Source organism: Rhipicephalus microplus, chromosome 1, assembly GCF_043290135.1.
Source record: "Rhipicephalus microplus isolate Deutch F79 chromosome 1, USDA_Rmic, whole genome shotgun sequence".
In the NCBI taxonomy this organism is placed as follows: domain Eukaryota; kingdom Metazoa; phylum Arthropoda; class Arachnida; order Ixodida; family Ixodidae; genus Rhipicephalus; species Rhipicephalus microplus.
Genome location: NC_134700.1, coordinates 110,246,953 through 110,258,349, shown reverse-complemented (window position 1 = coordinate 110,258,349; position 11,397 = coordinate 110,246,953). Strand labels below are relative to the sequence as shown.

Sequence of the window (11,397 nt, the reverse complement as noted above, 5' to 3'; positions counted from 1 at the left end):
AGAGGGAAATTTAACCCACAAGGGTGCCTGTACAAATGCTTCCGTAGCACCTGACGCCTGAAACTTATATGCTGGAACCATACATTGAGGAACGTGTAATCGGGAGTGAATATATATAGAATTCAGACATTGCTGAGCTGCCAACACCCGCCACCCCACAGCAGCAACCGCTCTGTTACATCTTTTTTTAAGGCTCCACTCTGGACACAAGCTGAAAACAACCACCTTCCGGTTTAAACAATGAGATGGCGTTCAGACCCGCGCTAATCACCGACGCTTCTCTGCACTGTAATGTCGATTCAGCGTAGCGTCCAATCAGCTTTCTTTTTGTTTAGTCGTCAAGCTAACCGTGTCTTGAAAAGATGCGCCCCCCCCACCCCCCCAAAAAAAAATCGAAGGCCACTTGGCATAATTCAAAGTGAAGGTGTCGAAAACCTGTGACCACTCGAATGACGTTGCCATGTCTCTCTTTCTCTCTTTTATCTGTATGTATAGCCATCGGTATAGAGCTTGGTATCAGGCATAGTGAACTAGAACCAACTGTATCGTGGTAATCGACATTCTAGGGGCACTTATTAGAGCCGCTTGCATGGAATCACTTGCTGGTGCACCTGCCCGCGCGCCTGCTGGCAAGTGAAATGAATGTGAAAGACATTCACTCTATAGCTGATTTCCGCTCAAACCGGAAATATACTGCTGTCGGTTATTATAAACACTACGCATACTATTATGGAAGACTTCGTCATTACGGTTGTTATTGGTTTATTCAATGCCACGTATTATAGATGAGAGCTTCAAACTGTCTAAGCATGTACAATAAGACAGTTGCTAGTTAACGAAGCGTCTCATATGCTTTGCCGTGTTGGTGGTTCTCCTGAGCGACTGTGTGAATAACATCTGGTCGATGAACATCGCTAAGTAGCTGAGAAAGTGTTAGACATTATTGTACACACGAAATGAACTTCAAGACTAATTTAGCTTCGTGGTGTTCTCGTTGCTTTACGAAGGCATCGATCACCAAGCGAGCGCTTGCTCACACAGATGAAGCGCGCGGTGCAAGCACGGCAAGTCTTAACAACGAACTATTGCAGGGCTTCGTACTTGTAAGAAAGGCTAAAGAAGGAAAGGTAAGTAGTAAACATGAAAAGCCTGAGCACCTAAATGCGGCCAAGGTTTTCTTCCGTGGGCTGGCCCTTTTTTTTTTTGCCCCCGAATTTCTCTCTCACTACCTTCACTCCCATTCACGCCCGCATGCTTCTACGCTGTGTGCGGTTTCCCGGTTCTCGTTTAGCGCTCCGAGCACGTGCGCGCAATACCGAAAGAAGCCGTGAGTCGCGTCGAAAGACGCAACTCCTGGCAACCTTCTCTTCCCCTTTTCCCCCGAGGCCCACGCCTTGTCACACTACACTCTGCCGAGCTCGCGCGTTCCTTCTTCCTCGTCTTCTCGTCTTCTCTTCGCTCCGCTGCCTTTCCTCAAGGCTGCCATCCCACTTTTCCCTACGCTCGCCGCTCACTCTCAAGCAGCGCGTGCTCCACTCGGTCGCTTCCCACGCATCCCCCTCCCCCCCCCCCTTTTTTTTTCGGTCTCAACGCATCTCCCCGTTTTTTTCCCTCGGAGACTCGAGCGCCAATCACCCTCTCTTTTACCTTTCCAGAGCGGTCACTCACTCTTTCTCGCTGCCCTCTCCGCGCTACTCCGGTGCCGCCGCTGTCCTCGCGAAGTGCGCGAAGCGTCGAGGCGCCCAAACAAGAAGAAATGAGCGCGCCACTCGCGAGACGAGCGAGCCGCCAGCCTCCCACGTCGTCTCCGGCGACGCAATCGACCAGCCGCCGCCAACGCCGTTTGGCAGCAGCACTCGAACGAGGAAAAAAAAAAAGTGGGAAAAGAAGGCGAGGTGACGTTGTTGGAAAAAAGACGGGCTTTGGGAGGACGAGCGGGGGAATGCGCGACGCACGGAACCTCGCGGTGACAAGCTGCGGGACAGGCGCAGCGGAGCAGATAAAGAGAAGAACCGGCGGGCGAAAAGGAGGATCCACCTATGCCCGCGCCCGTCGCTAAAAGCGCGCAGCGCAGCGGAAGCAGCCGACTGGCTGCCGCGTTACTCGCGACGTCCGGACTACGCATTTCGCAAAGCCGCTTGGGGAGCATGACAACTTGTGTTGGCATTTAGAGAGAATTCATAATTTTATCTGGAGGGGGTTGGTATATGAAGGGATGCTATAACCAATTGTGTTGCCGTTGAGGGGTGTGGTTGTACATTACAAGTGGCGTTCGTGTTACGCTAATCACTTCTACCCTCCGTTATCTATTCGGTTTTCTGAAAAAGAAAGTCTTTTGGGAGGGGCTGCAGTGGCGCGCACCACACGACTCGTGGTTCAGTACAATCATGATACTCGCTCTCCTTAATCATAACCAGAACACGAGTGAGCCTTCACGAAACCGTTGTGTATGGCGCGGACAAATCGCGGAAAGAGACTAATCGCCGGCCGGTCGGCCAAGACGCGCAGCTACTTTTACGACGCTGCACCTAACTGGTGTAACAGAGCGCATAGAAGAAAAAAAAAAAAACGACATACCGGCATCGGGGCAGTTCCGCGAAAAACAAAAGAACGCAGTCGTCAGTCGTTCGGAGGCCGAGAGAGATATAAAGAACGCGAAGGGAGCAAAACAGTGGAACAGCCCCACGAAAGCAAGCGAGGGAAGAATAAAGAAATGAAAAAAGAAAAGAAAAGCGAAGAACGAAGGAAATGAGCGAGGAACGGGAGCGCAGCGAGGCGGCTCCCCGAAGACAAGAGCGCGAGCCCCGGCTGGTTTATAACGCGCAGCGGTAGCGCCCGCCCTTCTCTCCCTTTGTATCCCCTTTCTTGCTTGCACCGGCCCGCTTTCGCTTCTTCTACCCGCTAGTTCTCATTTTCCCGCCGCCTTCCAAGACGTGTGTGCGCAGTTTGCCCGCCGCTGACTTTCGCGGCGCTCCGCTTACGACTTTTCCCACGACTGGCTTCTTTTCATTAGTGCTGCTGCTTCTTTTTTTTTACTGTCCTCGCAAGCTGCACGGTGTCGTTTTTGCTTGCCTCTTGTCGCTTTCTTCCTAGGGAGCTTGAAAAGTAAGCTGTCCCGCACGCTTTCGAATACGCAAACGAGTGGCATCGATTGGGGAAGGACTGCAGGCTGATGCATCGAGAGGCAAGAAGGAGATACACAAGAAATGCGCGTATTTTTTTTCTTTATTTGTGGAAAACGTAAAGACCAGAGGTGACCATTGAAATGAACAAAAAGCAAGAAAGTGACAACGTCGGACGCACCGAAGGGATTGAAATTTGGTTTAATTAGTTTGGGTAGCGGCCACCTTATGAAATAAAGAAATAAATAAGGAAAATGTGGCGGAAAAGTACAAACACCGTCTCTCAGCCGCTTGCATATACCCTAGAACCTGCTACTCTATGCATATTTCTAGGAGTTTCAAGAAGTAACTGCCGACGTCAACTGATGTAACGCGTGAAAACCAATGCTTTGCCCTCATGGGAAAAACCAGAAAGCAGTTCTTAACTCCTATCGTGTTACGTTATTCTACAGAACTTCGCAAGAAACAAGAGCTGACTAGTGTGGATGTTAGAGCACAACAATGCACGCAGCCCTCGCTTCCTAACCAGGTTGAATACTTTCAAGAAAAAAAAAAGACTTAAAAATATTGGGCAACGTTCACGACTGTTTAAAAGCAAGTGTTTTATACTTACCGGTTGCGAGAGCTTTACATTTTCAGACGCCTTAACAGGATTACAATGGCACGAAAGGGCATATTCCTCATTGCCTATTCACGCGCACACACATGCGCACACACATGCGCACTGTTGAGTAGCGCCGGGCCTATCCCGCCGCTGACCTCCACTGTTGAGAAACGGCGGACCGATCCCGCCGAAGCCACCACTGTTGCGAAAGACGGCGACGCCAACACGGCCCCGGAGGCGCCACTGCTTTCAACTCCGCCGGGAAGGTCACCAGCCGTTTGGTAGCGTATGTTTATCAGCTCGCGACTGCTTCTGCGCAGAGCTGATAAGACGAGCGGACGAGACGACGGTGAGTTAAACAAGGTTTATGTACAGCATATTTACAGAGGCGTTACAATTTCGGCACTGGGGCCGACAGAGACTCGAAGAGCCGAGCTCTTCTCTCTAACACATAGGTCAGTCTTTCACCTAAGACCGCTGACTCACACACATGTCGGCCCTCCGACATGGGGACTCCTCTCTCTAGGACTGCCGATCGCGACGCGCCGCAGGGCTTCTTTTATTTGCACCGGGTCCAACCAAAGTGTCCAATCAGAAGCGCCGCGGGTCGTCCGGGCAGATTCCGCCAATGGGGGCCGCCGCGCCATGCGTCAGACCACCTGACACGAGGACGCCGGCTCGCTGTCACGTGCGCAACTGACTCACTGCACGTGGGCCAGAGGAGCGCCGCGCGTGTTCACGCCGTCGAGATGTTCGCGTCGGGCAGACGGCGGGCTGGCCTTGACCCAGATTGCCTTTTTCAGAGGCACGGTCGTTTGACGAGGACTCGCTGGCATAACAGCACCCCCGCCGCCAGACAATGCACCGGAAAGACGAGCTGCTTCCACGGGGCTCGGATGTCAGGTGCGCTCGTTCGCCTGGTCCCTCCAGGTTCGCCTCCAGGGCCATGGGGAGAATACAGCTCCAGACTGGTCCGGGAACACATTCCACTTTTGACGACGGATCCCAGCTCCACTGGCTTGTCGCCACAACTTGCTGACCAGCTTCACTCGTCTCTTCTGACCATCTTCGGTTTCAGCACTTGTCGATGGTTCTGCAACTTGCTAAGAACGGTTCGACAACAGACAACACACGACACAAGCAAGTGCCCTCGGTCACCCGACAGAACACCAGACAAAGTATAGTACAACATATACCTATCTACGTGTTTATCAGAATTTTGTTCCCTCTACATCAAGAGGCACATGTGGGACAAAAGACCCTTAAAATGACAACTCAATTTTTTTTTCCACGTACAACAACGTAACGGATTAGAATACCACATAAAGTTGGCCCCTTGAGATCACTCTGAACGAGAGCGCTCAGCCCAGGTCGTGATGAGGTCAAAATTTTGCCCCGAATCGCCAGCGAGAAACCGAAAGGTTGAGAAGGTACTAACTAAACGCACTGCTCAATGCACCTGCATTAACGTTTACCTTTCCTTTTTTTTTTTTCTTTAGCGAACGTCAAAGTTGCGCTGTGGAGCAACATGCTCCACCTCAGTAACCGGCCACTTTTAGGCGACGATACCTATGCGGCACCAAGAGCGGCTCACACTTGCGACGTTGCACAGGGGAACAACGATACGACTTGCTACTGATTGACTCCTCACCGCTTAGCTCGATATCGTGTTCGATCACCGTCGTGTTTCCGGGGCGGTCCGAAAACACGTCTTCAAACTCGGAACCAATCTTTCTCAGGTCCTCTTTCTCAGGTCCTCCTCCACTTAAGCTAGGCTCCAGGTTTATCTGCTCCCGGATTACTTTCGATCCCCCTTCGATTACCTCACTAGAACTCAAACTTTCTGCTTCCTCTTCCTCTGAAGCCTTCAACAGCTGATTTACGACCGCTTGATGTTGAACATTGGGTTTCATCAAGTTGTAAATTTTGTTCTGCCGCCTTCCTACTTGCACCTCATAATTTGTATCGCAAGGCTTCGATAATACTTTGGCGGGCCCTTCCCAATCAACCTCAAGCTTGTTCTTTTTGAACGGCTGCAGCAGCATTACCTGACTCCCTACTTCAAAAGCACGCTTCTTCACCGATTCCCCGTAGTGCTCCTTCGACAGCACTTTTGCCGCGTTTTTCTGGCTTTCCACTCGCGCTTCAATTTGGCTTTCCACTAGCGCTTCAATCGAGAGATCCTCACGCTGCCCTCGAATGAGCGTCTCTCGATCAACTCTCGGCAGCTCGCTCCAACTTTCCGCTACAGGCGAGAGCGTTGCAACCCTCTCGCTCTGACTCAATGGCGCCACGTCGTCTCCCCCAGCGCATACCGCGCCGGCCGCTCCCGCGACGGGCCGCTCGCGTGACTGCTCACATGACTCATGCGGAAAATTTCCTTTCTGGGGTTCCGTCGACCCGCCGACAAGGTCACTTGAGAGTTCACTGCATTGAACCAGATCAAGCTGCCGCGATAACTTCCGCGCTTGCGATCGCGTGAGGGCCATGCACGCAAAGTTGGGGAAGAACGATTTGCCCTGCTCTTTGAGAAGCTGCTCCGAGTTGTTGGAGAAAAGATAAGGAAAACGATCGTTCAGCGCGGCAGACACAGCTGCTTCGGTGCGAAGCTTACCGAACGGGCCTTCAATGACAACCGTGGCGATTGGTAAGCGAACACTCTGCTCCTCGGCGACTTGCCTGATCCACGCGCATTCTCCTGTAAAGTCATCCGGAGACACCAATGAAGGATGGACAACGTCCATGGTTGCCGCTGAGTCTCTAAGTGCTCGGCACGTTTTCTCATTGACCCTAATTTCTTGGAGATACGGCTCCAACAACCGAATGTTTTTTTCTGATTCTCGGATCGTTGCGAAGGCAAACTTTTCCTGACAGTTTCTCGCGATGTGCCCTTCCTTTTTGCAGTTGTAGCAGATTAGCGGCTTCCGTTTGTTTTCCGATTCAAATGCCTGTGTGGTAGAAACCTCACTCGATTTCTCCGCTTCTGTTTGCCCTTCCCCTACACTGTCCTTCGTAAGAGACGGGTCCTTTTTAAAATTACGGTGCGGAACGGGTTTCCGTTGATCAGGTTTCCTTGAAAAGCCCTCTTTCCTTTCATCCTTTTCAACGCGCACCGCCCTGCTATGCAACTTTCGGCGAGTATAATACTCCTCAGCTAACTCAGCTGCCTTATTTAACTGTACTTCCCCAAGTCTGTCCTGCAGCCAAAGTCTGACATTATCCTCGATGCAGCGGTAGAATTGCTCCAATGCAACGCATTCCACCACTTTATCGCGGTCGTCATAAACACCTTCGCCCTTGAGCCATTCAATTAAATCGGCTTTAAGACGAAACGCGAAGTCAACATGTGACTCATTCCCCTTTTCAGCATACCGGAACCTTTGCCTGAAAGCCTCGGGTGACAACTTATAACGTCTCAAGAGCACTTCCTTAACCTCGTCATAGCTCTCAAACGCTTCCCTCGACAAGCAAGTTATCGCGTCGGACACTTCGCCGGGAAGAAGAGCTAGCAGGTTCCGCGCCCAAAGAGACTGCTCCAAAGCATTTCGCTCACAGACGTGTTCAAACTTGACGAGATACTTCGCCATGTCCTCGCCTACTACGAACGGTGGCAGTTGGTCCCGAATTCTAAAACCGCTGACCTGAATCGTCGGAGAAGCTACGCTAGGCGCCTGCGAACACTGTAGGATTGCCAATTCTAGTCGTTTGATCTCAAGGCGCTCTTGTCTCTCGGCCTCCTCGCGACGTTCGCGCCTTTCAGCTTCTTCACGTTCGCGAGCTTCGCGCCTTTCAGCTTCTTCGCGAGCTTCTACTTCTCGCCTTTCAGCCTCCTCACGGCGTGCTTTAATATCCACCCAGGCCTCATCGACTTCCTCAGCCGACACTCCCTCATCCTTCATGATCTCAAGGATCGCTTGCTTTCGTTTCGCACGGCCCAAAGTAATGCCGAGTTCCTCACAAATTTCGATGAGTTCCTTCACTTTAAGGTTCTCCATCGTTCACACTAGCCTCTTGCTGTTTGCCCCTGTTAACAATTTACTTGCCGTACCCACTATAAGTCAACTAGCAAGACGCGCAAGCAATTTTTCACTCTCCCGTGTTTACCCCCTCCGCATTAACTTTGGTTTCAAAGCACTTCGACTTTGCTTGAAACGATCAAAGCTCACTCTAATGCTTCACACAGCCCTTTCTCTAAACTACTACAACCTGAGCTAGAGTAGTCTGGTGAACTGAGGGGAAAACATCAGGCACTCACCGCATCGATGTCGCTGACGCCGGCCGATCCCGCAGCTGCCAACCACTGTTGAGTAGCGCCGGGCCTATCCCGCCGCTGACCTCCACTGTTGAGAAACGGCGGACCGATCCCGCCGAAGCCACCACTGTTGCGAAAGACGGCGACGCCAACACGGCCCCGGAGGCGCCACTGCTTTCAACTCCGCCGGGAAGGTCACCAGCCGTTTGGTAGCGTATGTTTATCAGCTCGCGACTGCTTCTGCGCAGAGCTGATAAGACGAGCGGACGAGACGACGGTGAGTTAAACAAGGTTTATGTACAGCATATTTACAGAGGCGTTACAATTTCGGCACTGGGGCCGACAGAGACTCGAAGAGCCGAGCTCTTCTCTCTAACACATAGGTCAGTCTTTCACCTAAGACCGCTGACTCACACACATGTCGGCCCTCCGACATGGGCACTCCTCTCTCTAGGACTGCCGATCGCGACGCGCCGCAGGGCTTCTTTTATTTGCACCGGGTCCAACCAAAGTGTCCAATCAGAAGCGCCGCGGGTCGTCCGGGCAGATTCCGCCAATGGGGGCCGCCGCGCCATGCGTCAGACCACCTGACACGAGGACGCCGGCTCGCTGTCACGTGCGCAACTGACTCACTGCACGTGGGCCAGAGGAGCGCCGCGCGTGTTCACGCCGTCGAGATGTTCGCGTCGGGCAGACGGCGGGCTGGCCTTGACCCAGATTGCCTTTTTCAGAGGCACGGTCGTTTGACGAGGACTCGCTGGCATAACAGCACACACATGCGCACAAATTATCGACTTCTTTGCTTATCATTAAATATTGAATGCTTTTAGATTTCGACAGCAGCATAAAATAATCGGTGCTTCGATTATAATGGTTGAAGTACAGCCATCCATACCGGAGCTAATGCATTAAGCGTTGATATCCAAGCATCTTTTAGAAATTGAGTGTTGTTGACAGTGCGATGCCTCGGAGCTCTCTCCCGTCACCACCAGTTCTTCATCTCACTCGGCGCGAATGAGCTTGCCGCATTAAAATTGAACATTTGAATCAGCCAGAGGCGAGCCGAGTAGGTGCTCCCCGGCTCGTCACTCGGGACTTCGTTAAAGTTCTTTGTCTCCTTTCAAGCTTCGCTGCCTCTCCTGTCACAGTAAGTAGCCTTTTAGCTGTCACATCACTGGGTGGCCTGACGACGTTGCTTCAAGAGGTCTAGTGATGTACGGTGCCAGGAGAAACGTGGCAGCTTATTGGTAGAGACTTCCACGTGTGAGTTGAGCGATACATCTTTTGCAGGGAACATCAAAAATTTATTTGTAAGATATTCACTTAGTTTCAATACTGTGTCATACTGCTAATGAACGAATCGATTCGTGGCATGAAGGCACGCGGATGCCCTTTTCTCTTATTTTGAGCATTTCAGCAGTGTTGTCGAGTTAACGTTTTTCTGAATTTTCGCAAGGGTAGAGACTAAAAATGTTCCGACCATCATCAACAAGGAAAAAAAAAACATGTACTGAATGGGGAAGGTGCGCTAAGAGCGAAGACGAAACAGAAGAACAAGCGAATCAGCGCTTGAAGCGCTGCTGTCAATTGTAATTTATTTTGGTGGACGACGTCTATAAATAGTTACGTAAGAGCACCCTGACACAAACATAACGTAAAACAAGGGAAATTACAGAAGAAAAAATAGGTAATGGGATGGAGATCTGCAGATGATACTGCGTGTGCATAGTGAAATGCGGTCAGTCACGGCAAGTTAACCAAGCTAGATAAATTTCTCAGTGAGAGAGTAGAATAAATGGTGTACAGGCACACGCTTCCTTTACCATTGCTATATATAAGCCTGGGTGATTTGTCTTGGCATTTTATTGCTGCATTTTGAGTGCGTTTCTTACTAGCCTGTCGCAATTTTTCAAATTCAAGGTGACAGCGACATTGCTAACAATGTACGCCAAGATGACCACTGACGGCTCTGGTTACGTCATAGTAGTGGTCACGAAGCATGTTCTTTAAATATTGGCCAGTTGGGCCAATGTTGAAGTTTCCGCACGACAAGGAGATGGAGTAGAGAACGTTCCGGAAGCAAGACGTTATTGGCGACTAGTGCTGCTTGCTACCAGCGGGACCCAGCATGGGAGGGTTGTTGACACGGTTACTTAATCTTGACAGCCTATTTGGCGCATCGAATGCAACTATGACATTAATCCACTGGCCAATCCGCTTCAAATATATGTGACACTTTATCTATGTATGGCGATATAGTCGACCTATGAACATGCCGTCTGAGAACTTTGTTCCTCTGCTTTGTCTTCGTTCTTACAACGCTGTTTACTAATTGAATGTTTTCAGCAAACTAGCTCATGAGCTAACCTTTGAAACTTGTCGCCTAGCTAAGATTCATGCCTTACCTGCATTCAACAAGCAATGTGGGAGAGGTGGAGGCAGTAGCAGATTTGTGTCAATATCGATGGGTTGCCTGAGACCGTCCGAGACCTCCCTAAAGAAGCATCACTTACTCAGTACTTCATTCCTGTCCATAGCTTAATGGGGTGCTGACAACACGACTTTCAATTCCAATTTTTTTGCGTGAAATGAAAATATAAACCCCCGAAAGCCTAAAGAAGGCACTGCTAAGCCTCAGTACACCATGGAAAAGTAATTAAAATACGTTTTAAAAGCCAGTTTGGGTTCCTCCTGTACCATGATGTTCCAACATGGTGCGAGCGTCTCGTCACGTTTTCGGGCAAGATATCTTCGCCTTTTTACGACAAGTTCACTGCGTGGCTCTATATGCGACGCACAAGTGGCCATTTGGGAAAGTTTGGTACTTGATGCGATCACAACTGGCCAGACTGATGCGTGATGCCACCAGAATCAGTAGCCTGACGCAAGTTTACGGGGTCGGGGTCGGTAGACGTTCCTTGGGAAAATGTACTTCATTATATGAATAAAATATTTTGTCATAATGTTTCTGAGCTTCACGTTTCTCGGAGTTATCGCTGTATACAGGATACTTGTACGACAGAGTAAACTCGCCTCCGTAAAATGACCATTCGAATATTGTTATGCCAGCGAGTCCTCGTCAAACGTCCGTGCCTCTGAAAAAGGCAATCTGGGTCAAGGCCAGCCCGCAGTCCGCCTGGCGCGATCAACTCGACGGCGTGAACACGCGCGGCGCCTCTCTGGCCCACGTGCATTGAGTCATCAGCGCACGTGACAGCGAGCCGGCGTCCTCGTGCCTGATGGTCTGACGCATGGCGCGGCGACCCCATTGGAGGAATCTGCCCTGACGACCAGCGGCGCTTCTGATTGGACATTTTGGTTGGACCCGGTGTAAATAAAAGAAGCCCTGCGGCGCGTCGCGATCGGCGGTCCTACGAGAGAGGAGTCCCCATGTCGGAGAGCCGACATGTGTGTGAGTC

General features: G+C 50.9%; 1 protein-coding gene across 1 annotated transcript; it reads right to left on the bottom strand.

Annotated features, from left to right (window-relative positions):
• Window positions 1-4,072: 4,072 nt before the first annotated feature.
• On the bottom strand, window positions 4,073-8,748 carry LOC142796449 (uncharacterized). The gene is made up of 2 exons (XM_075887122.1): window positions 8,086-8,748; window positions 4,073-8,045 (listed from the first exon to the last, which is right to left on the bottom strand). The coding sequence occupies exon 2, from the start codon at window positions 7,719-7,721 to the stop codon at window positions 5,265-5,267; it is 2,457 nt and encodes an 818-aa protein (XP_075743237.1). The 5' UTR covers window positions 7,722-8,045; window positions 8,086-8,748; the 3' UTR covers window positions 4,073-5,264.
• Window positions 8,749-11,397: the final 2,649 nt, after the last annotated feature.